Genomic DNA, 26,208 nt, shown 5'->3' with positions numbered 1-26,208 from the left:
TCACGATACGAAATTGAGAGCCGTACTAAAGAGACTGACAGAGGCAGGTGTTACGCTCAACACTGACAAATGTGAGTTCCGGAAAACAGAGGTAGAATTTTTGGGACACCGAATCACAGCAAAAGGGATACAGCCAGTACCGGATAAAGTAGAGGCAATTCAGAAATACCCAGCTCCAACAAATATTACCGAACTTCGAAGATTCCTGGGTATGGCGCAGCAACTGGCTAAATCCAGCCCAAATTTAGCACAAGCCACAGAACCATTACGGGACCTGTTAAGTACAAAGAACAGTTGGACCTGGACGGCAGTTCATGAGCAGGCATTCAGCCGCATTAAGGACACATTATCGACCCAACCAGTGTTAGCACACTATGATGTACACCGACAGCAGCAATGGAAACCAGTCGCTTATGCATCAAGGTACCTCTCTAAAGCGGAACAAAACTATCACAACATTGAAATCGAAATGCTTGCTGTTACATGGGGTTGCGAAAAGATGTCTCGATACATTCATGGAATGTCGAAGGTCTTAGTGCAAACCGACCATAAGCCGTTAGTCCCTATCTTGAATTACAAACCATTAGCCGAGATGTCTCCACGGAACCAGCGTATGCGAATGCGTTTACTAAAGTACGACATTTATGCTGAACACGTCAGTGGAAGTAAAATGACAGACGCAGATGCTTTATCACGATCACCATCTTGCCAGCCGGAACTGGAAGATGAAATCGCCGAAAAGGACATCACCGCACATGTTTCTTTGGTGTTAACAAACTTACCAGCAACTGATCAACGCTTGGAGGGAATTCGCACAGAAACCACTAAGGATCCAGTCCTATCAGATTTAATAAGAATCATAAGAGAGGGATGGCCAGCCAGACAACAACACTGTCCCATCAATCTACCGTATATTGGCCGGGTATAAATTCACACATCGAACAGATGGTCAGGAAATGTGAAGAATGCAGCAAGTTACTACCGTCGAAACCGTCACAACCACAGATGAGCCATCCACTACCGACCAAACTGTGGCAGCAGGTGGGGTCAGACATTTTTCCATTGGCAAATCGAAACTACCTGATCATCGTAGATTATTACTCCTTATGGCCCGAAGTCTATCAACTAAAACGGCCGGACTTGGAAACAGTGATCGAGTCACTCAAAGATGCATTTTCTCGACATGGCATCGCAGAGTACGTCATCAGTGACATCGGAAGCCAGTACGCATCCTACAAATTTAAACGCTTCGCCAAAGACTGGTCATTTACACACAAGACAAGCAGTCCTCGATATCCACAATGCAACGGACTAGCCGAAGTGACCGTGAAGGCTGTGAAGCGCTTACTGAAAAAGTGCATCCGTTCGAATGAAGATGTTTCGCAAGGCCTCCTGACGTTACGAAACACACCGCTGAAGTGTGGACAATCTCCAGCACAGCTTCTAAAAGACTTCTAAAACCACGCTCCGAGACAACCTACCAAGATACGTAACAGGAGGCAGAAGAGAGCAGACAATTCCAGCACGGGACTTGCAGCAGGAAAGACTCAACACGAAACAGTGGTATGACCGAAATATCAGACACAGTCGACAAGCCAATTTTAAAGAAAGTCAACTCGTCGCTGTTCAGGATGAAGTCACCAGAGAATGGTCGAAACGAGCAGTTATCATTAAAGAAGTTGCACCTCGTTCGTACGAATTACGACTGAGCACCGGCAACAAGATACATCGTAACGAAAAGCACTTGCGTAAAGTCTACACCATTACAGCGTACCAACCTCCAAACAAACCACCACAGAGGATCATAAACCACGACCCGCCCGTGGAGCCCAACACAGACGAGGATGGGAACGAAAGCGACGCCTCGGACAACACAATCACAGACGAGGATGGGAATGAAAGCGACGCCTCTGACAACACCATACCGTATGTTGAAGGAGAAGAGGAAGACAGAGCAGAGAACGAGGTCAAAAACGAACGAGAAGAAGTCGTAAAAGAATATGTCACACGTTACGGGCGAACGCTGAAGAAGAAAATACCCGTGGATTACGAAAATTTATAAATTTCTCGTGTTAAAACTTAATGGACGTGTCAAGTTTTGTTTGAACATTATGAACTGGATGGGTCGTTTGAAACTCAATATGGACGTGCTGGGTTATGTTTGGACAGTACACGCTTGGGTTGGGACTTTAAAGGGGAAATGTTAGGGACTGTGCGTGTCCGCCTTTATAAATAGTCTTATGTTTACATTTGTCGGTTCCGGCAATAGGGATTTTTAAGATTCGATTATAATAAATCAGTTTGGGCAGACATTTAATTTCCCACGGGCGAAGAGACGGGAAACCCCCAATTGATAAGATTTTTGTAATTCTAGATGACTCTATGTGAATTTTAAGATTATGAAAACACAGTTCAAAAAAATAAATGTTACCCTTGATCTTTGTTTAGCACACTCTTGAAACCTCCTTTTCGCAAAAAAATATCGTATTTTTTTGCATTTTATAAACATTCGCAAAATTAAATCCCGCAATTTACTTCCTGAGGCCCAATTCGCAAAAATAAATCTCTAATTCTAAAGTGTTGCCTATAAAAAAAATTGTAACGAGAGTCAATTAAAAATGAAAAAATATTTAGAATCATGTTTAACTCTTTTTAGTCTGAAGATTGTATAAATTATATCAAAATGTATGACAAATTAATATAAGCATTCATTGCTGGTCATTTCATAATTTTTTTTAATCATTTTGTGTTATCCAGAAGAATTTGCAACAGAGTGATAATGAAATCGAAATTGGGACTGATTCAACATACACGTACTTAAACACTATTGGGATAAAAAAGAAACTGACTAAAAATACTATACACTCAAGAAACTGACTACTTCTATATACTTCTATATATACTATAAACTAAAGTAATTGATGTCTAGCATCTATATGCGGACTTGAAGAAAAAAAATTTTCCTCCAAGATCCAGCAGACCTTGTTTAACAGCTGAAAAAAAGACGTATTTATTAAAGGGAAACGTTAATAACATCAAAGATGGCGCAATATAGACGATCTTCATTATGCTACACTACACGAGCTTTAACTTTTGATAACATATAAACTTTAGGCTTTAGCCTGGATAATTTTCGGGCGTCCAGCCTAGCTGCGCTGTCTCTCTACCTATCTATCTCTCTATCTATCTCCTCAGTCGATTTTTAATTCCGTCTTCGCTGGCGGAAATCAAAAACATTATAGTACGCTACAACGCCACAAGTCAGACAGATAACCGTCTATTTGTTGCAATTGTGTTGGTTTAAACTCAATTTTACACTTTAAACAAATTACTTCACGACATATCTTCGAGTCCTTGAAGCACTGTCTTTAAGAGGAAGACTTGTATCAGTACTTTTGCTCTAGGTGCGAGCAAATCTGAGGATTTATCACACCCGCCCCACCCCTTCAAGAAAATAGAACACAAATTTTCAATATTAGAAATATATATTACGTGATCGCGTCCTACAAGAAAATAGAACTGTAAAAAGCACAGAATAAGAAGAAAAAGATAAAAAATAATTTGTTTTGAAGTAACCAAACCCACAAACTTCTTGAACCAATATAAAAGAAATGATGGGCCCTGGTGAGAAGTTTGGAAGCTGCCAGATTTTGTTAAGTACGGTTTACACATATATCAAAATAAATCAATAATTTAAGTAGAAATATTTGCCTCTGTTATTCAAATTATCTCAATCTTAACGCCTCGTTTAGTCAATCGCTCCAAAAACTGAGTTTCTCTCAATGCAGACCCAGGAGTGAGTACACCACCACTGAAAAACAAAAAAAACTTTATATTATTATGAATTAATACGTCTTTGTACAACCTACATTTTTCAAAAAGAGGTCTAGTTCCAAAAACCCTTTCTTTTATCCTGTAATTTTGGTAAATGAGCTTTTTAAATATATTTTTGTCTTCCTTCGCAAATTGGTTGTGTCAGATTACTGCTTTTCTTTTAGAAAGTATTGGCAGAGTAAACTAAAAAACAAATTTTTGTCATAAGAAGAATGACTAAAATTATTTTTAAAATTATTTTTTTGTGGATTCTAATTCTTTTTTTTTTATTTTTTGAATTTTAGTACAAATTTGGTTGTCAAGAGGCTTCTTACAAAAACGCGTACTAGGTATTTTAAAACTCGCAAAGGTTACAAGATCAGATCGCAAAAAAATCCCGACTTGCCATTCAAACAAAGAAATTACATCATGAAAAAATGCTGACTTGTCTTACCTGTTTCTTAGCGAATCATCCAAAATGGTACTCGCAGCAGCCACAAGACTAATGGATGTAAATATATATCCAACTTCTAAAAGAATTTAGCACTGTTAACTCAGCCATCCTAATTTTTAAAATTGATGACACAAGTAATTGCTGGGCCTCTTCACTAAACCGAAAAAGTCTTGACCATAAAAATGTGAAACAAGTTTTTTAGCGAAGATGTGAACATACCTGGACCACAAAATTTCATTGACATGCTTCGATCAGGACGACCAGCTGACGTGCTACAGAAGTTAATACAGAAAAAACAATAAAAACAAAAAAGGCTTATGAAAAACGTTTAATGTAGGTTCTATAGCCTGGATTTAACTATGGGCTAACAATCAGCGAACCATTTACATAAGTTAGCTGAATTTAATTTTAGAGCTACAGATGTATTTGTTCCCCGTTTACACTACATTATGTAGCCGAAATCAACAAATATTATATCCAATTTGCACTTTCCATTCTTAAAAATTTGATAAAAAATTCCTTCACCCTGGGCAGCTGTTCTTCAAAGATCATTTTTTTTAATTTTGTCTGGCCGTTTTAATGACCTCTTACAACGAATCTAGGTATACGTCTGCCTGCCTGCCTGCCTGCCCTGCCTACCTGCCTGCGAACCCGTGCATTTTTCACGGGACACCGACTAGGAATGCTAATATTTTTAAAAACATTAATCACTTTCAGCACGATTTTTGTCGGCTTCCTTTAAAGTTTGCCGTTAGCCGATCTTTTTAAATCAAACTTTCTTTGTATTTTTTTTGGTTGACGATGAGCTCACGATGAGTTCAGCTGTGGACAAAGCAGGTATTTTTACGTTCACAGTGTGGACTAAGCAGGTATTTTTACGTTCACAGTGTGGGCTAAGCAGGTATTTTTACGTTCACAGTGTGGACTAAGCAGGTATTTTTACGTTCACAGTGTGGACTAAGCAGGTATTTTTACGTTCACAGTATTGGCTAATGTCTAAGCGTATCATGCTTACTATGGTTGGCTCGTTATTCATAGTTAAAACCAGGCTGAAAGGAGTAAAGAGAGAGCGATATGCGCATGCACATGGAGGCAATAAAAACAAGGGATTGTATTCAATTTAAAAAACTACAAAAAAATCAGTTCGAAAGATGAAAAACAACTTCTCTTTTTCATCAAACATTAAATCCTGCTTGTAAAACACGTTTACCTCGATTCAGGCTTCTTACTGTATCCCTTTCCATGAAACACCATTTTGAACCCACTTTTAGCGAGCTAAAAAACAAAAAATGGAACACTTTTTTAATATAAAATATAGAGACAAGCTGGCAGAGTCCAAAGTTCGTGCCCACAAATAATTATATAGGCTCTTTCTATACTAGTTTCACGCAATTTGAACTTGTAAAGTCCACTTATCAATGTTTAGAGGGGCCTTAGGATCATAGGTTATTTGGGTGATTTCGATCGTAAAGCATCAACTCGCGAATTCTTCGCCGGTGGTAGGCTGTAGAAGTTTTTTTTTTAAGATGTGTAGGTTAGAAATCACGAGTTGATGTTTTTTTTTGCGAACTTTGTAAAATGTCTCAATATTTTGGCTAGTTTTAAGGTGTTACTATTACTCGCAGTTTTTTGCAATCCTGGTGACTGAAGCCTGTTTATTGTGCCCTCCGTAGTAGCAATACCAAAAGAAGTAGCTAATATTGATAAATTAATTAAAATTATAACTTGAAGTTCACTTACCTCTTCTGGAGTGACGCCATCTTTGGAGAAAACACCAAACGAGAATAATTTCGGGTACTGAATATAAGAAAATCATAAAGTTTAGAAGAAGAAAATATCAGTTGATATAATAAAATGTCTTCATAAAATTAATGGAAACAAATTTCACTTAAAGGATCTTTTTCTGTGTTAAATTAATTCCTCTTGAATGAACGCTTTTTTCTCAAACTTTAATTTTTTTTTCATTTACGTTAAGTACTAGAAATCTTAACTAATTATAAGAACCGCTGTGAATATGTAAGATATATTAATCTGATTTTGTTAGATATACCAGCCTGATTTTTTCCTCACGAGTTATTAAATTAATAAAAATTAATAAAAACTTGTAATAATTAAGCACGCCTTTTTATTAAAACGATTTAGCTAACCTAAATATTATAACCCTTAATGATTGAACTGTCACTTCTCAATGAACATTTAGACATATCTGTTGCACGTAATAAGTGAACAACAAGTATGGATGACCATGAACATATCTTGAACCAATTCAACAGTTCAAAAGAGCAAAAAATATTTCCTTGATGTCAGACTTATTGCAGTAAAAAGCGTATAAAGTGCATGTGTTGATTGGCAATAAAACACAACTTACCAAAAAATCAACGTTTTCAATTTGTTGGCAAAACACAACTTATCAACAAAATCAACGCTATCAATTTGTTGGCGAAACACAACTTATCAACAAAATCAACGTTATCAATTTGTTGGCGAAACACAACTTACCAACAAAATCAACGTTTTCAATTTGTTGGCGAAGCACAACTTACCAACAAAATCAATGTTTTCAATTTGTTGGCGAAACACAACTTACCAACAAAATCAACGTTATCAATTTGTTGGCGAAACACAACTTACCAACAAAATCAATGTTATCAATTTGTTGGCGAAACACAACTTATCAACAAAATCAATGTTATCAATTTGTTGGAAATGATTTGTAAAGTTGCATTTTAACAGAAAAATAAATCTTGACAAAATTCCTCACATCAAAGTATATATTTAGTGAATAATTGAATGACAACACTTAATATTTGCTAACGCTTTGTCTTTACGTAAATCTACACTTACATCTTCAAGAAGTTTAATTCCCCATGCACATTTTGTTAACACGAACATCACTAATGCAAACAAAAATCCACATACAAGGTGGAGTATGGAACCCATTGTCATGTAGGCTGCATACTGCACTGGTGTTTTGTTGTGCACGCTTGATTCATGCAACTGTGTGCGCTTCACTACAGATGCATCAGCGCCCAAAAATGGAACAAACCATTTATTCTCGGAATTACTGAAACCAGGATTTCTTCAAGAAAAAAGAAATAGTTTTACAAAGAACAAATAATAATGAACAAATAATTATGTTAATCAAACTTAATATTGTTTATTTATACAATAATCTAGCTCGCAGAAAAATTTATATACATTATCCACACTTGACATGCAATACACCTGTATCAGATAGATTTTTGCTATATGTTTAGCTAATTTTTTACCAAATCAAAATCAAAAACAACTGTTGAACCACAGGTAATTATGTGGCTAATTTCAACCCTGCCAATTTACAGAGACCCTGCCATGCTAGAAAGACCCGACCTTGCTATGTTAGGAACACACAAAACCGAGAATCGCACCCTGCCATGTAAGGAAGACCCAACTTAGCTATGTTAAGAAGACCCAATCTTACTATGTTAGGAACACGAGACCCACCATGTTAGGAAGATTCCAGCTTGCCATGTTGGGATGACTCAGCCTTCCTATGTCAGAGACACAACCCTGCAATGTTAAGAAGACCCAACCTTCCTATGTTCGAAAATCCAACCCTGCCATGTGATGGACACACAACCCTGCCATGTTGGGAATTCCCAATTTTATGTTAGGGACAGAAAAACCCACTATGTTAGGGATATCGCACCCTTCCATGTTAGGGAGAAAACATTCATTTAGAAAAAAAGATCGAAGCTTAGTAAGTTGTGCAGCAAAACTTAATACCTTAGTTTCAATCTGGGTCCAGTGTAACTCAACTTTTCTTTAAAGATAACTTTCTGTTGGGCTTTGACATTTGCACGAGTTACGATGCTGTGAATAATTGTTAAGTATGTACCATAATTTCCCTGAGAAAAACGTATCATTTTTTGAAAGATGCCCTTTTTTAAAAAACAACAACAACAAAGTGTTAAGGACCAAGATAACTTGACTAAGATTTTAATTTTCTACTACTGTGTATTTATACCTTTCCTGCACCATACAAATGTATGTAACTTTCTGCTGCAGTCAATTCACCTAAAATATAAGAATTAACTGGTTTTTAATAACATTTACAGCATTTATGTTAAAAACAAGAAAGCTCAACAGTTTCAACAGTTTCAACAGTCATACTGTTTTTAAAACTCACCCAACGCACTAGTAACCTAAGTCAGTATCCAACAGAAAAGGTGTGGAAAGCCAAAAAACGTTTCTGACTTTCATTTTTGCCTGGTGAAGATTCAAATTACAGAAAACGTTATATATTCTGCCATTATTTGAGTGTTTCAAACACGAATCTCTCGCAAAAACTAAAAGTCGGACAGACACAAGCCAATGAATATCAAAGATTTTTTTGTAAAAAAATTATGTGATGGCAGTAAACAAAACTCAATGAGTCAAAACTACATTCAAGCATAAGTTATGCTTTTAATTAATTTTGACTATGTATATACATAACATAAACTTTGAACTACAAATAACCCAACCTAAATAATATTGCGAAAGGCATTTGCATTTATTGTATAAATTACGATAAATGAGTTTTTAAATTCTTATTTAATTATAAACCACATTTTTGCTGTTACCGTCTTTATAGTACCATCAAAGGCAATTTTTGCTGCTTAAACATTCATACTTTGTTTCGCAGAATAAGTGAATAATATTTAAAATCAGGCTACCTGTGACATGACCAGTAGTAGAGTTTGTGTGGGAAATAATGATATATTAATCATAGCCTTATAGTTCCTGATATTTTTGGCTTTATTACTTAAAGGGAACGCGAGGTACAAAATAATGTTGGGTTAATATTATAGAGCTTAAAACGTCTTTTCAAATTTTTTAAAAAGCTCTTTTCGTTCTTAAAATATTCACATTTAAAAATTTAAGATTTAATTATGTTGCATATATTATGATGTCATATTTAAGTAATAACAAATTTTGACATTTTCTGTCATCAGTAATTTTAGACCTGTTAAGGTATGTACAATCAAACTTTATTAATGTATAGATATTATAAAGATGAATTAATTAACATAATTTTTTTTAAGAAAGTGACATTTGTTTCTTCATCCCAGACCTTTTAATTTTTTTAATGACCCCATAACTTAGGATCTGCATGTTATTTTGCAATTAAATTTTGTGAGTAAACATATAGGGCCTATATAAGCTGACACAGAAAATTTTTTTGCAAACCAAGTTACACATCCCAAGTTATACACCTCTGGATTAGGAAGGATAACAGACCTGGAAATTTATCACGTAAAACCTCTAGCCCAAAATCTGCAGGAACGCTGTCAAAACCACAAGCACCAACTATGTGGATCCCCTTTTCCTTAGCCTCCTCGTGATACTTTATTTGACAAGTTTGAAGAAACTGCAAAGATACAATAGGTTATTGTCATAGTAAAAATATTGATAAAAATAAAATAAATTTGTAGGCTGATTATTATATAATATATAAAACAAACATTAAATATAAAACTAATGAAAATGATCAACACATAAAAATAAAGAAGGCAAAAAATTTAAAAAACTAGAGACCAGTTAACAATATATTTCGTTGACATCAAAATATGCAAACACCTAAATGGGTTGAGACCACCGAGAATGAGTAAAATGGCAAAAAAATTGAAAACATCTGCTTTGCAAAAGACTTTTCTACTAGGTGCAACAGACAGTCTAACATATGTAGTAGCAAACATAAGTTTGATTATGATATTAATATATTTACCTCTGGTTCACCACTTATATCCACATAATTTGACGATGCCTCAACACAGCATCGTACGACTTGTTCACCATACCAACGAAACTAAATAGGAGAATAACCTTAAAATGTAAAATTATTTTTGCTAAAATTCTGCCATTTAGGGAGATAAAACAGGATAATTCCTTTTCCCACAATATCAAAAAGGAAAGAGTGCCTTTCTAATGTTTTAATCACTTTTAAAATCAAGGAAAAATATACAACTTACAGGACCAACACAGTTGATTACAATTCTACTTTGTCTACACATTTCCATTACAGAATCATTGTTTGAATTATCTGCTATAACAATCCCAACATTATTCAATGCATCATCAGTACCTTCAAATAAATAATAAACTAGATTTCTGAAAATATCTCAATATGCATAAGCAACTTGTAAGATATGTTTATAACTCGTGAACAGTAACATTTTCTAAATCAAAACAATGTTCATAAAAGTGCTACAAGAGAGATAAAAAAAAAACGATATATATCAAAGGTCACATTTCACAATTTGCGAATCAAAATGCCCACTTTGCAAATTACTTTATGAAGGAAATGTTAAAACATTCATTTGTTTCACCATTTCGATAACGATCACTGCAACAAAATATAACCATTATCAAAAAATCAATAGCAAGTGGTGTACAGTGCTCCCACACAATTGCAAAGTAGTTTTCTTCTCTACAGTCTGCAAATTTTTGCAAACTGACTTTTTTTTTCTTCTTTTAATTCAAACCCTGTAGAATGAATTTGAAAAATAAGTGCATGCAATGCCTATTATTTTTCTTATTTCTACGGATAAAAGAAGTACTAACTAACAGCAGAGTTAGTCAAAACCAAAATGCTGGAAATAATATTTCCTCTATTGACAATGATTCATTAATAAAATTGTGTCAAGAAAAAAATTTATACCAACAGCAAAAAATTACTCCTCTGATTCGGAAAAGATTTTAATTTGCAGAAATAAAAAATCAAAGCCTCAGAAATCAAAGCCTCTAAAGTTCAGGATTTACATAGACGTGAAACAAGATAGGCCCAAAAAAAGATTTCCATCTGCAATGAAACTAAGTTTTCGATATTTGGCTTGTGCAGACTGCACATAAGCTGTAACTTGTTAAACATACACAATAGCTTTGTATAAATGTGCAATAGTTGACGCTAAACTGCCAGTTTTGCTCATGGTAATTGTGGTGACAGAAGTATAGTTCTTTAGCACTTGTGATTAGTATACAATAGGTTTACCTTAGTCATTGGAAATGGCTAGTAGAGCCTTGCACATTTGGGGAGGGGGGGGGGGGTAGTTTCTAGACCTGATCCTAAAGGTTGCAAGGGAGGTTAGTCTCATTTGCTTGCAAAGAAACTAGACCCTACTCTTGTCTTGATTTATTATACCTGCCTTTAAAACCCCAACACCTCACACTGCACTAGTTCTTCAGATGTACCTTAGAACTACCGTTGCAGTTCAATTTGATATGGCCGTTGCCAGTCAATTACATATGAGAATTTATTATTGTGTTATTATATCATGCCATAATGGAAAATTGTAACAATTAATGATTTCTTTTTGTTCCTTTTCTCAATATGGAGAAATTTGGGTATGCTGGGCCTCCTTTGTCAGCCGTTTAGGCAAGTAATGTGTTAATACAAATCATTGTAATCTTGGAAACGTACCTGACGCTTAAGGCATGAAGACACCTATATTGCAATGAATCAGAACGGCAACTAAATCTCTGTGCACCAGTTTGTGATTAGTTTAAATAGTATCACATGGATTTGTTCCCGTGTGAATAGGAGTGTTTATGAGTTCTCAAACATCTATTGAGACACAAATCACACAACTACAACATTATTCAGCTGATTCCTTTTTGCTCGATCCTATGCAAAGGCCTGTCGCATTCACAGGCATTTTTGCAACCTTATTACAGTCTATTAAAATTTTCCATCTTCTAAATAGACTATTCTCTCCCAGTCAGGGTAAACACCTAATTAGGCGGCATGACCTAATTAGGCGAGTCGTTTAGTTAGGCGACATGATATAGTTTAATTAGGCTACCGTAGTTTAACTAGGCGATTGAAAACTTTCTTTTGTAAATACGTCGAAATCATTGCATTTCGCACCACAATTTTTATGTGAATCAAATCTGTCAACTTTGCAGATAATTTTGACCAATTATCGTTTATTTGCATCGCGCTGGTAACTTATGGCCCAAACCTCGTGTGGCACTATTTGTTGCTATAAATAATGGATTTCAGCCATTCATGCCGCAGGGAAAAAATAAATATGGCGGACGAAAACGTCACCTAAATAGGCGACACTTAACCTAATTAGGTTATATATTTCATTTTAACATAATTCTTAGTTGTGCGGACATATCAAGGCACGAGGGATAATTTTGGAATCATGGTCGCGTAGACTATCCATTCTGAACAAAGATTTTTTGCGATTTTTTCTTGGAAATGTGTGAAAAGCCAAAAGCTGCCAGATCGTGGTTAACCAACTAAACTATAATTACAGTTAGATAGCTACATACTTCATCAAACAATTAATCAAGACTTTATAAAGTTAACAAACCTATTTCCTTCCTAATAAATTCTAGAACCTTCTCCAATTTATCTTTTTTTCTGCCAGCAATTGCAATTTTCTTTTCCTTGCATGTCCTTACAGCCTCCGCAGCTACATATTGACCAGTAAATCCAGAAGCTCCATAGATAGTTATGTCGTATGGTCGATGATCCATTCTTTGGATGAATTCACAGGAGATTTCAGTTTTCAAATCTGACGATATGCAAAATGCATCAACTATGGAATCAAATGATATTGTTGCGACATAAATACGGATCACTTTCGGTTTCGCTTATTTCTATTTTTCAGGTGAATGCGTTGTATCATTTACAGATAAGCGAGACAATGACGTCATAAAACGTGGTCGTCATCATGCTTTTTCTTGACCTCCGCGAAATTTGTTCGATATATGCAGATTTAGCGATTTTAGAACTTTTTCAACCCTTTAAAGAACGGGTCTTAGAATTATCCGGGCGATAGTCGGACAAAAACATTCCCATCGTTGGAACGCCATAGCTCCTGGAGGAAAAGAGAAATGAAGAGTGCTTCTCATGTTTAAGAAAGAGAAGGATAAATTGGCAACCTTGTTCCCCCGGGGCTCTTTTTCACTTTTTTATGGCTGCCGGCGCTCTCAGCCATAAAAAGTGAAAAAAGAGCCCTGGGAACGAGGTTGGATGAATTGCACTATTTAACGTTACCAAACATGAACTGTCTAGGGCTTGTACCAAGCCACCACACACCACGCTTCAATTTCGTGAATAAAGCTGATTCGAATGGAAAAAAGGGGCTTTTAAAAAACGCATTTCCACTGGCATATTTCTTTGCCTCATGAAAGGGTTGGATTAAAACGGCAAACAGTTTTTTGCGGTCAGAATACAACCAGATCATTGATTGGTAACTTTTTGTCGTTTTTAGCGTGAAAACCTTCTTCGAAAAACACATTGGGCTTTTAGATCGAGTGTGGATTACTGGGTGCCTTAGACATCAAGCTGTCCAACTTAATTCCCAGCCCACCCGTTGTCTCTTCCTTTGTTAGAAAAGGTACAAGATGCCCTCCTGTGGATGAGGTTGCTGCCAGGCCACATATCAAAATAAAGCGAAAAAAGAGCCCTGGAAATTTAAATATTGAACATGTGCTTTTGTATGAGGAGAGTAGTGTTATTTTGTTTTGCTCACAAAAAGTTAACTAACCTCCTGCCTAATTCTTTTCATAATGTCAGATCACCCTCGTCCCCAGGTTTTTGCCTTCTTGATATAAAAGATGGCGTCAAAAAATATTTTTCGTCGTCTTCTCCCATAAATCAAAAAACAAAAAAAATGTTGGGACGGGGGTGAATGTCAGATAATAGCATTCTCTTCCCCAGAGCTCTTAAGAGATAAAGCTGGGTTTTAATTTCAAAAACGTGTGGGGACGAGAATGAAATAATAGCTATAAAATTCGATTTTATTCAAGGATTTAATTTGTAACTGTCCAAAAAATATATTTATACAGGATAGCCAGTTTTTAAATCTATTTAAAATCTATTGTCCTTTTTATGATTAAATTTCAATTGTTGAATATCTACTCCCGGAAAGAACAAATTCACATGTCTGGTTTTTTAGTTTAGGTCTGTGCAACCAATCAGAAATGTAACTTTTCATCACATTTGTTGTTAGATGAAACTCGCATGATTTTTGGGACAAGAAAAGTGTCTGAAAGCAAATTCTTGTTGTTTCTCAACCTCGTTCCCAGCGCCTGTTGTCTCTTTTCTATAACCGGGACGGCGAGACGAACATTAGTATCGCCGTCCGATGTCAGAAAAGATACAAGATACCCTGGGGACGAGGTAGGTCGTTTCTTTTGTATATATTTTTGCTTCGAGTTGGATGTGGCCTAAAAGTTGCTTCGCTTTAAAGGTTTTATAAGTTGTTATTATTTAAAAAAAACATGTATTAATTGTTCAATTCCGAACTATTTTTTGGGGCCATTCTCGACCCCAAAGCTCTTTGAGATGCACAAAGAGCTCTGGGGACAAGAATGCTTTTGGGGCACAAAGTTTTAGACGAATTGCGCGTAATTAACTTTCGCGAAAATCAAAAATTAATTCAATTGAAAGGGAAAATCTTTCGCCTTAAAAAAACTCACGTTTCGCTGATTCATATTTTTTATTTTCGCGAAAATGACCAAAAACGCGAACAAGAAAAGAGGGTTAATTTCAGCGTTGCCCTCATTTGGCGCGATTTCGATTCCAATTTTATTTTATTTTTTTACTGATTTTTTACAGGCGTAACAAAATATCATTTCTGTATATCTGGCTTAATAATTGAAAGTATTGCTCATAAATTTAATGTTTTTATTTTTCTATGCAAAACAAATTACCACAAATATGTACATGTAGATCAGTGAAAGGCTTCTTCATTTTGATTTCCCTGTCTTCAATATCTTGATAACCACCCTCCATGCACGTATCACTTATTGGGTGTCGGTAGCGCAGAAACCTTCGTGCTGCTTTTTCTAAAATATGTATACTTGCAATGATTATACTTGAAAACAAAAAATTCTTTTTTGCCAAAAAATATTTTAGAGGACAAAGGTGAACTTTCACGAATTTTTCGGTGATTTTTAACACATATATACCTGATATGAGTGCATTCATTTGAAAAGAGCTAAACTTTTTACATAACTTTTGATCTCGCCAGCAATATGTAAACATGTATTGAAATTCTTTCAATTTAAACGTCTTTTCTTGAATGGAATTTGAAGAAGAACAACTCACAATGTCTTCTTGAAATAAAACATTTCTGCTGCAAAATAAAACTGAAAATAAAAATAAAAAACTCCAGCAAAAAGGTGTCGACATTCTCAAACAAGTAAGAGTTTTTGTTATCCGTTCTTTCTTTATTTCGAACGATTTTTCGAACAAGATATGTTCTAATGCTAAATGGGAAACTTGATGATTTCCCTTTCGATGATGGCACACATCGTGTTTTTCCTATTATAAAACTAAAAAAATTAAAACTAAGAATGGCTGAGCTGAGAAAGGAACCGAGAAAGGTATCTTCGTGTGAGATATAATTCTAACAGAATAACTGAATGATTAAAATGTTATCGTAACGTTCAAACTTGAGTGTTTCAAGTTTAGAGATCAAAGATTTCAATCTGTTCTGATTCGAGATTGTTCTTTTGTTTTTTACTTTTCGGCAAAATCTGGGAGTTTTACGTTGTTATAAAATAGTTCGTTTACAAAAATCTTTTTGCGCTTTTCAAAGTTTTAATGAAAATACTGACATTGTGTTGCCTTAGATGTGGCGCCGTAGATTAGTGGTTATAGCTCTCGTACTCTGTGCGGGAGACCGGGGTTCGATTCCTCTTGACGGCGATTCAACATGGGCGAGTGAATGTTACCATAGCCCCGGGTTAACCCAAGCCATGTGAGGGAAATTGGGAAGATGGCACACTGTGTGGGCCGTTGGATGTTGCCGGGAGTTGTCTAGTAGAGCGCGGGCCCTAATTGGGTCTGCGTCGCTCAAAATGAGCATTAAATACTCTAGGACTCTCCATCTAAGCCATGGCCCCTCCTGGAAATAATAGACAGGGTATATCCCTCGATATTTGTGAGGCTAGCCATGTAAAATATGCACATCTATCTATCTATCTATCTTCCGTGGATCAAAGTTTTGACAAGATGTAATCTTACGACCGAAAAAAAAATTCAGTGTTATGTTTTGATTTATCTTACACAACATTGTCACAATACACCTTTTTTTCATGTACCACTGCTATTTCTCAACTGTTTTGAACAGAATGAATGTTGTTTTTGAAATCCTCAGCTGAAACTTAATTTTGTGCTAATTGATCTCTGTTTAAAACCGATGCTAGTTAGTACAAGCGTTAATTTCACTAAAACAGCATTTTTACATGTCGGGTTAATTTCAAAATTTATACACACACCAATGCAGGAATAATGAATATGATCTTTAAGGCAAAACATCAAAATTGTAAAAAACATGTAATTCGGGGGGAAAAGTGTGTGAATTGAATTAACAAAAAAAGAACAAAAACATTAAAAGAGAATGCTCCATAGACAACCATTTCGCATATTTGACTTTGCATGACTTTACAGAGTTCATATTATTAATTATTCTGAATCAGTAAATGATTTGAGTTCTTATATTTGTAACACAAAATCAAATGTTAAATCCCGTTTCCACGATCGTCCTATCAACTGTCAGGCCAGCTCTACGTCTCGTCATTACTTGGACGTGAATGAAGACTTAGAGAAATGATCAACTCATTTAAATTTAGTGTATATGCAAAAATTAGAACACCGTTTTAAAAAATGGTGCGAAAAACGCACGACAAATCAGTAAATAAATATATTCAAAAAATTCATTGTTTCTCTTTGCAACTTAAAATAAATCAGATTCTCTGTTATAGAGCAATCACACAGCTTTTGCCTTCTTTTCTGTTTTGTTGTTTTAAAGTATGGGATTTAGTTATACATTTTAGAAGCATATTTTTTCCCAAGCGATACCATAAAATTATCCCCATAATATTAATAATAAATACGTTAAAGGTTTAGAACTATGAATGTTGAGTTCGGTGACGCAAATTGTTGTTCTTAATAAAAATTTGCACTGGTGGGAGTAGCATTATCCGTTGTGTAAAAATTAAACGGGTTTTTGCATGAGTGAAGCTTTAGAAAAAAATATGGCTGCTCAGTATGCATAAGATACCGCCAAATCGTCGATGCGTGTGATAATCTAAAGCTCAAAAAATAAAGGTATAATTGAGCATGATATTTTTTAAAGATGGTGGGAAAGTAGTGCATTAGTATTTTTTAAATAGTTTAGTTTTAAACGAGCTCAAATGCTGTGTTTAAAAAGAGATTTACTTCGCAGGAAAGCTGCCATTATACTAATCGGTGTTTTTGTAGGTTTATCATACAGAATTTTGATCAGTCGTGGTAACTTTTTGAATACGCAATTTTATCTTCCAACCTACACTGGACAACATAAAACTTTGTCAAAGCGCGATGCTATGACTGCGAAATTACAGTTCATAACTGATTGGACAGAATTCATAAATTCGAGGACTAACTTTACACGAATTCATAATGGCTGTAACATGACTTGGAAAAAGCAAAACGCTATACCATGGATGAAAAAATTAGAACGAACTTGTTCAGATAAAAGTTTTATATCAATCTGGAATATCAACCCTGTTGGAGAGTTTAGCAGGGTAGTATTGCAAACACAGTTTACTAATGGCACTATTAAACTCTATGGAGGAGATTATTGGAGAGTGTATGTTAGAGGAAGTTCGTCCGTTCCAGTTTTAAAAACCGATTTAGGAAATGGTTCTTACGAATTCAAATTTTTTCCTCTTTTAAGTGGTTCCTACAAACTTGATATTAGTTTGGAATACACATTGTGCGATGGTATAAAAGAACCGCCAGATGATTGGTTTAGAAAAGGTCTCTATTTGAAATCAGCTTGATTTAAACACTTTTTTTAATGGGAAGATTTTGTGTTGGCGCTAAAACCAAGTTGTGGAGTGTAAACTTGAAAAAAATAGAACTAATTAATTAAAAACATTTAAAAACTAATGTTACTGCAAAATGGTATAAACGTTGCAATTTACCTCGTACCCAGAGCGCTTTAAGATAAACTTTAAAGGGTTCTGGGGACGAGAATGAGGTGCAAAATTGTAAAAAGATGCAAAGCATGACAAGTTTGGCGGGAAAAACAAAGTTGAACTCAATTCTTTTTATGGTGTTGTGATTTGTTCTGCATATTTCACGCATGAAAATATCTGATTGTAAAAAGTCATTTTTTTTTTAAGCACCCTTAAATAAGAACCTTTCTTTAAACTTTAAAATTGTATATAAGTTCTCTACATGTGATTAGAATCTGTCGTAAGAAATAGTCATTATATGATACACTAGTCGTTAGCCCGTGGAAAAATCCACGGGTTCGCCTGTCGCAGCTAAGCTACCATTTTGCGTGACAGACAGACAGACGGATAGACGTATACGGGTATTATAATATAGATAAGATCTACAATACACACTTTGTAAGCAAAAGGTATCAACGAGTTTAAAATTCGCTCCAGGCGTTGATTGAACCATATTGGTAACTGTTTTTATAACTATCTCCAGACGAAATCACGCGTCAAAGGTCTATTAAACCGTCTTGAGTTTTTTGTAAACATTTCTGAATAAAATATCGCAAAAACCAATGCTACCAAGGCATCCATTGAACTTTGTGTTTCATCGTTTAAGTCTATTTTGAAGGGCTGGCGAAACGGGATGATTATTTTCCTTTCAATGAGTTACATGAATGTCGAACATGGATATACGAAAAGAGAACCAACTATCAATGTTTTTTTAATATAATATGCATTCAATTTTTTTAAGGCAATGTTCAAGGAAAAGAACAAAAACATGGTATATTATTCCACGATATGCCGTATATCAACAAAACACTTTGGTCTGGAACAGAGATCAACTTTTACGTTCCTTCAAACAGATTGTTAGCAAAAGGTATGCATTTAACTATATTAAAATTTGCTGACTAGGGATTTTGAGCAGAGGATCACCGACATCCATGTGATGTGTGAGGGCCGTCGACACGGTTGAGGCAGGACAGTTTGTTTTTCATGGTTTTAAAAATGAATATATTTGTTTTATGAGTTACAACACTTACGACAAGGTAATATGCGATAGTAGATAATCAACTCAACAAAAAATGAAAATTCAAACGAGGTGAAATTTTCTTCGATAAGTCGGACATAACTTGTCCCTACAGTTGGACTGTATTATAAAATGTTGTGTTAGTGTAATCTAACGCTATAACCTCTGTTTTGAGAAAATTATTAAAAACAAATCCTTATACACAGTTCTTATTAAATTGCCTCTTTTAATTAATTTGGCTGTTCTCACATAGTTTTAACAGTGAGATAAAACATGACGAGGTTGGCTCGTCGCTCGTCACCTGTTTATTGTAGACTAGCTGACTCATTGTAGCTAGTCTAAACATAGATAGTCTACACATACTAATGACTTTCGTACTAAATAAACTCAACCTTGCTTGCAAGACTTTGTGACGAAACTTCACGACCAGCAATGAAATGCAATAAGTAAGTAGACATTCTGAATAATTGTTTTTTTCACTTAGAAACATCATTTTTAATGGACGAAATGTGTGCTGCAGATGAAGTAAGTAGTTGTAAGTATTTATGGAATGGTTTTGGTGGATGGTTGAATAAAACAACATGGCAACCACTGTGTTTTGGTGAGTACATAATCTAATAGGTTGAATTACGTAGCTTGTCTGAGTGTTGTGTAGTTTCTCTGTGTGTCTTGATGGTAATGAAAATGATGGATACAAGATGCAGAATGATTTTATGCGTAATAAAAACAAGACAGTGCAATCGTAGCTTCGGATGGAAGAGATAGGAAAATATGTTCTCTCACACCAAATTTTTGTATTTTTACAGCTGCTTAATATTTTGCAAATTAATATGCCGTTGTTTACAATTTTTCGAGGTTTGTTTTAAAAAGCTCTGTGGACGGAAATGGTTGTTCACCCAACTTCGTCCCCAGAGCTTGTTTGTTTATTTTTGGACGAAGTCTAAATAAAAAAAAAACCGTAAGAAGCCCTGGAGACGAGATTGGTTGTTTACCATGACTGTATGCATTACTTCAGCTAACATAAAAATTCACAAGTTTCTTCCCAGGGATTTTTTGACAGATTCATACAAGCCATGTTATTTTTTAGTATTTCCTACATTTTAAAAAAATGCTTAGGCAAAGTTCTATTTTGTTTCAAAGGTGCAGCAATACCTCGCTATCCCAGACACAAGGAAGGAATTTTATGGATATTTGGCGACTCCGTTTCATCACAGTTCTATCATAGTATTAAACGAAACAGAATTTGTAAACAGATATTCAAAAATTGTATGTATTCATACAACTGGATTTACAGCCTGGAAAACTACAATCTCACTCTTAAGAGATACGTTCGACGTAATAGTACGGTTGAGAAAAAATTGTGGAACGATCTAGACTTTGATGCTGGAAAAGTGATAAAGGAATTACAACAAGCTGTTTTAAATCCTTCTATGGACTCAAAAAGTGCGATTCTTTTAAACTACGGTCTGCATTTTACCGAAGCCACAAATTTCACAAACTTTAAAAAGTTAATAAAGGAAGTCGTTAATTTAAAAGATCAGATCAAATGTAAAATAATATGGCGGACGACGACTTCGTTAAATCGACATAAATATTCGATGCCGAACCTGCATTCTAGAAGGTTCATGACGTCACAGGTAGGTCGATATCAGGTCTCTTATTCTACTCATGTACAAGAAAGGTATTGTAAATGAAATAAATTCCCTACGCACGTTGATCCTTTAATCAAATCAATTGCGACCTCGCAGTATCTACTCTGGCATTTATTTTAACTTTTTTTTAACTTTGGTGTAGTTTTATATTTACACAGTTAACCCACAGGGCACGTCAACGTTGATTCAACGTCGTATTGACGTTACATAGCTATTAAGATAACAAGCGTTGTGACAGAATGTTATTACGTTAGTACAAGCTATTTTGATACGTTTGTTTTTAGCGTGTCCAACTGTACAATGCATATGCTACAAATGAATTCTGCAAAGCTGGTATCGATGTGCTGGATATCTATCCTCTCACGGACTCATACCCATTTGGAACCGGAAGTGCCAGGTCACGTACTGATCCTGTTCATTACGAGTACCACGTGATGAGACCTATGGAGGTGCAGCTAGAAAGAGTGTTCCAACCTCTGTAGTGGTTTCCGTCTGATTTTGAATATGTGATGTGCATAGCTTTACCAGCTAGCATTTGCAGGAAAAAGAATAACAACAGGACATTCTGATTATGCTGTGGTGCAAGAACAAGAACGCACAGTGAGCGCAGGTTGAAAATTGTTGAGATACATAATAACGAAAAGATCACTGTCACAAAGAAAAACAGTTTAAGCGCATTAATTAATTCATAGAAGAATTGTGAGATGGGTATTCACTAATAGAAATATACGAAGCGCTATATGTGTATTGATGCTGAACCAGTGCCTGATATAGTGAAAATAGCGCCCATGAACATAACATAAATTATTGAGCTATCTTCGTAGTTGTTGTTGTCATAAGAAGGGACTAGTACACAAAGAAACATCCATTTGATCATTAATATCCGAACGGAGAAAATAAAAACAATGATAATATTTTCAAATAACATTATTTTTTCAACAATTTCCTGGCCATAAACGATGTCCCCAGTATCTCCATTCGTAAGGACTTTTACTGAGACACATAGCAAGTTTGCGGTCGCATTCGCATGTATTGTATGGGCAGGTGCCTGCAGGGTCATCTAAAAATAAATAAAAATATGTTAAATATATTAGAAGAAATAAAAGAAATAATCCGAAATAAAGAAATAATGATTAATTTTGAATTTGTTTATGTGTTCGATAAGAGATTTTAGAAAGTCGAGTTTTTCTTATTGTTTCTACTGCTATTGTACTTTTTGTTATTTACTTTGCTCTATCTTATTTTTCCTGATCAAATCGCCTACTAATTTTTAATTTGCTATCTACCTAATAACTTATTTTCATTGAGAATTTAGCCACCCTATCTCCTCTTTTTTGCAGTACTGAGCACTTTAAATTTATCCAGAAACAAATACAACTGAATAACAAGGAAGTGGAAGTAAGAGGAGAATATTCATTACAATTAACATATTGGACTATCAAAGTCACAAGAAAGAGTGACACCGTTTGCTGATGTAGCGGCATGACAACACAATGCATTATTGTTATGCACGAGGTGATTTGAAACAGTGTCAACAGTAAGTCAAACACAAAAGTCTTCCATATTTAAACGAAAACTTGCATTGCATACAGATTAGATTTTTCCAGTTAAAACTCGCTTTCTTTTGTCCCTTAACTACACTAAACAAGGAAATATTTTTTGTTTATTTTAGATGTTATATGTTTCCGAAGAATTAGTAAAGAACGAAATTTCAATCACTGGATAGATATGCAAAAATAAAGCTTTCAAAATATGATCCATCAAGACTTACAACACGTTCCATTGCTGTGCTCATATTGATGTAGATACGGACTACATTCATTCTTTTGAAGTATTCTGTCATAACAAAAATCATGTCTTTGGCAGCATCTATCTGTTGCATCTACTGGTTTACCCGACCCACCTGAACCGCACCAGCATCCATAATTATCGTAGGTAATACACTCAGCAGTATGCTTTGCTTTGTCATAGAAATCAATAAGTTCACAAAGTTGATTCAGTCCACCATTTGTCGGAGAGAAGAGAAAAATGATGGAAAGAAGACTAAATACACCTCCCAGCATCATACTTTGTCTAAAAAATCACAATGGTGTGGTGAATACCACATAAAAAACGAGGAAATGGTATTAATTTTTTCTCAGATCAATATTTTTTTTTTATTTATTTTTTTATTATTTTGATTTGTTTTGAATTATAGAACTATCGTGAAACATGTTTTTTCCCACTACAAATTCGTTTCCTTAATAATTCCATTTATCGTTCTCGTTTTTGCTCTCCATTTTCATTTATTTATCCTTTAAAGAAATGCAATTTGATGTATAATTGACTATAGAATAACCATCACTCCCTCGATCTCTTGTATGAAACTCAGAAAACTTATGATCAGAGTGAGACACAGACGCGCTTTTATAACACTTCCCGCGTTCAGTTAAGAGTGCCTACAGCGCGCAACACTGGGTTTTTAAAAACACAGCAAAAGCGCGTTTTAGTAATTTCGCAGGAAACGCGGGAAGTGGATTTTTCCTTCTTGCAACTTATTCAACATAAACCAAAACACATCAACACCTAAGGCTGCAATGACGATGTCATTATTTTCTTAGACACATCTTCTTTTTATACAAACAATCCTCTTATATTAATGGTCTCACTCATAAAAAAACCTTGTTTTCACGAATGAAATTTCGTATATGTTGCATGAACAAATATTTTAATATTTGCACAACTGTATTTGTGTATTCTAAAGTTTGTTAGTAGGACATGTATGTGACGGCAAGCTTATTAATTTGGGCTATATAGCTAGTCTTTTTACTTATTTTAATCAAGATAGATCGAATTAAACTATTAGTAAAGCGACTTCAAAAAGTATCGAGAGATTTTGTTTAGTCTTAGCTAGGATCATAGAAGGTCTTAGCGACTACTAAGTTTGAATTCCAGCATTCTGCGATATTGTTAATAATTCGTTAAAATGTTAAAGCCAACACGTTGTTAACTGTTAAAAATAAAATCTTGTTAAAAAATGTTGAAGTTTGTACAAGATTTCTCCTAGTTTAAAGAACGGGAGAGAGCTTTTTACTTTCAACGATACCTACTACTTTCAGCGACACCCAAGATTGACGAAATGTAACAAAAACACATTAAATTAACGGTAAAAATGCGTCTGATTTAAAACGAATTGAATATGATATATTTGATGTGAAAATTTTAAAAAAAGAAATAGGGAAGAAATAAATAAATTAATAAAATGTGAGTAAAATAAAAATTATCACCCTTCTAAAAACAATGACTCTTCTCTTTTTGACGTTCGATATGCTTGTCACATAAAGCGTGTATACTTCACGCTCGTGGATGTAATTATTTACTTCTAACGAACCCCCTGGATACAATCCCTGTTCTTGTGCGCTGTTATTGTATTGTGTAAACAAGAAGGGGGGAGTTAAGATACAATGTCAATTGTTTATTAAGCATACATTACCCTTGTTTCTCTCCACTTTTAAATAGTCGGTTTCAGCTTTCGCGAGAAGAAATAGCAACTGACAAACAACGATGGAGACACGAGATACGTGTGTGATTGTTTATGATAACAATGTTGGTCCGAATAACGTAGCTTTGTGAAATTTTTCGTTGTTTCTTGTCAAAGTAAAGAAGAGGATAATAGAGTCAAACAGCGGACAAATTCCCTTCGTCAACTTTTAAACCAATTACTCTTGGGTGCTTAATACAAAGGGGGGGACGCTTATTAATTTTCTGATTTTTTCCCACCCAACAACCACACCTTATTATGCCCCCCCCCCCCCCCCCCCCCGCTTAATTTCGTCCAATGAATAAGCTCCTGATGTTCCAAAAATTTTTTGGGGAAGTTATTTTTTGTTTTCAACGTCCATGCATTTTGTGTTTGCTGGTATTTACTTACCATAATTGATTTATTGTTACGCACTGCATTTGTATCTACTTTGTATCACATAATTTTGTCGTATGGGCGAATATGATTTGAAAGGAAGCCACAAAAAATTCTGACCTCCCTGTTTATTAACCCACCCCCTTGCTTATTGTTTCTCCAAAAAAATTCCGACCCCCCAGCTATTAAGACCGCCCCCCCCCCCCCTTGTATTAAGCACCCGAGGGTATATTTATGTCCTCGTTTAAATAATTACGTTTCACCGCTCATAGAAAGTACTTGAGGCCGGTGTCACCGCAAAAAGGAAGAAAGTACTTCTGGGTGTGCTTATTTCCAGGGACTTTATATTACAAGTTGTAGCACAACAGAACATCGTTTTGAAGATACGAATATACTGATGTTATTTTCATTGCACCATGTAGAAACCAGGTCATTAAAAATTATAAAACCAAGTGTTTTACATATTTACAACGGGCTGGCTTAGCTAATTGGATACTTCGTTATTGATGGATCACATTCCGTAAAATCGCTGGTTCGTGCCCGCTATTCGCGTTCGCACGCACCAGCATTGTTCCAATGGCGCCGTCCGGCTCACTTCTTTACTTTATTGATCGTTACGCTTGATAAAATTAAACATGTTTAAAAAGTCTGTAATTGATGACAACCTCTTGTTTTTACATTGCGTTCTTTTCCTCTCCACCATTTTCTTAACAATTTTTACAAAATAACCACTAAAAATAGCATATATTCTCAATATATGTTAATGATTTGCCTTATACATCGACACTTTTATTCTATTTGCTGATAATACTAACTTATTATAAATGCTCATAAAGATAATGCTCATAAAAACACTCTTTACTGCGGAAACAAAGAACTGATTTATGAATGCCGGTTATATTTACTTTTTTTTCTTTTTACAACAAGCGTCGGTGGTGTAAAGGTTAGCATTGTTGCCTTCCAAGCAATAGATCCGGGTTCGATTCCCGGCTGACGCATAATTTTTATTTTTTTTTAATTCGGGTCGTTTATAAAGAAAGACCTAATTAATTTAATATCAAAGGAGGCCCCACCAGGCGACGGTCTAAGAAAATGTTTTAACTTTCGGGCCCTAGATTGGCTAATTCAAATTCCGAAATATTGCGCTCCAGGCCTTCACAAAATGCAGGAGATTATATATATAAATATAAAAACGCCAAATTTTATGTAAGAAATATTTTCAAAATAAGCAATATTAACATAGAAGGCAAAATAAATATCATGCAGAGAAAGGCTATAGTAAAATGACAACTACCAGCCCTCCTTTGTAAATTTTCCGAATACTCGCTTTCTGTTGTCGACCGATTGAACAAATGCGTTGGCAATTTCGATCAGATCTAGTTTGTCA

The 26,208-nt window shown here is 35.1% G+C and overlaps 3 protein-coding genes and 1 non-coding gene across 4 annotated transcripts; 2 read left to right on the top strand and 2 right to left on the bottom strand.

Annotated features, from left to right (window-relative positions):
* Positions 1-3,466: 3,466 nt before the first annotated feature.
* Positions 3,467-12,885, bottom strand: LOC130614296 (saccharopine dehydrogenase-like oxidoreductase). The gene is made up of 12 exons (XM_057435723.1): positions 12,610-12,885; positions 10,261-10,373; positions 10,017-10,097; positions 9,530-9,659; positions 8,274-8,323; positions 8,033-8,154; positions 7,112-7,346; positions 6,008-6,064; positions 5,478-5,542; positions 4,487-4,539; positions 4,268-4,343; positions 3,467-3,811 (listed from the first exon to the last, which is right to left on the bottom strand). Exons 1-12 carry the CDS (start codon positions 12,773-12,775, stop codon positions 3,721-3,723), a joined length of 1,239 nt encoding a protein of 412 aa, XP_057291706.1. The 5' UTR covers positions 12,776-12,885; the 3' UTR covers positions 3,467-3,720.
* Positions 12,886-16,658: 3,773 nt separating this feature from the next.
* LOC130613583 (uncharacterized) lies at positions 16,659-21,911 on the top strand. Its single transcript, XM_057434907.1, has 8 exons — positions 16,659-18,056; positions 18,999-19,124; positions 19,759-19,875; positions 19,930-19,991; positions 20,081-20,129; positions 20,391-20,911; positions 21,069-21,128; positions 21,211-21,911. Exons 1-8 carry the CDS (start codon positions 17,450-17,452, stop codon positions 21,406-21,408), a joined length of 1,740 nt encoding a protein of 579 aa, XP_057290890.1. The 5' UTR covers positions 16,659-17,449; the 3' UTR covers positions 21,409-21,911.
* On the bottom strand, positions 21,839-24,298 carry LOC130614299 (basic phospholipase A2 nigroxin B-like). Its single transcript, XM_057435726.1, has 3 exons — positions 24,193-24,298; positions 22,698-22,999; positions 21,839-21,986 (listed from the first exon to the last, which is right to left on the bottom strand). Exons 2-3 carry the CDS (start codon positions 22,990-22,992, stop codon positions 21,862-21,864), a joined length of 420 nt encoding a protein of 139 aa, XP_057291709.1. The 5' UTR covers positions 22,993-22,999; positions 24,193-24,298; the 3' UTR covers positions 21,839-21,861.
* A 1,449-nt stretch (positions 24,299-25,747) lies between these two features.
* Positions 25,748-25,819, top strand: Trnag-ucc (transfer RNA glycine (anticodon UCC)). Its single transcript has one exon. It is a non-coding gene; the product is annotated as a tRNA-Gly (tRNA).
* Positions 25,820-26,208: the final 389 nt, after the last annotated feature.

The sequence above is a fragment of the Hydractinia symbiolongicarpus genome, chromosome 11 (genome assembly GCF_029227915.1).
Source record: "Hydractinia symbiolongicarpus strain clone_291-10 chromosome 11, HSymV2.1, whole genome shotgun sequence".
Taxonomy (NCBI): domain Eukaryota; kingdom Metazoa; phylum Cnidaria; class Hydrozoa; order Anthoathecata; family Hydractiniidae; genus Hydractinia; species Hydractinia symbiolongicarpus.
Note: the sequence above shows the minus strand (reverse complement) of the source record. Positions and strands in the feature narration are given on the sequence as shown.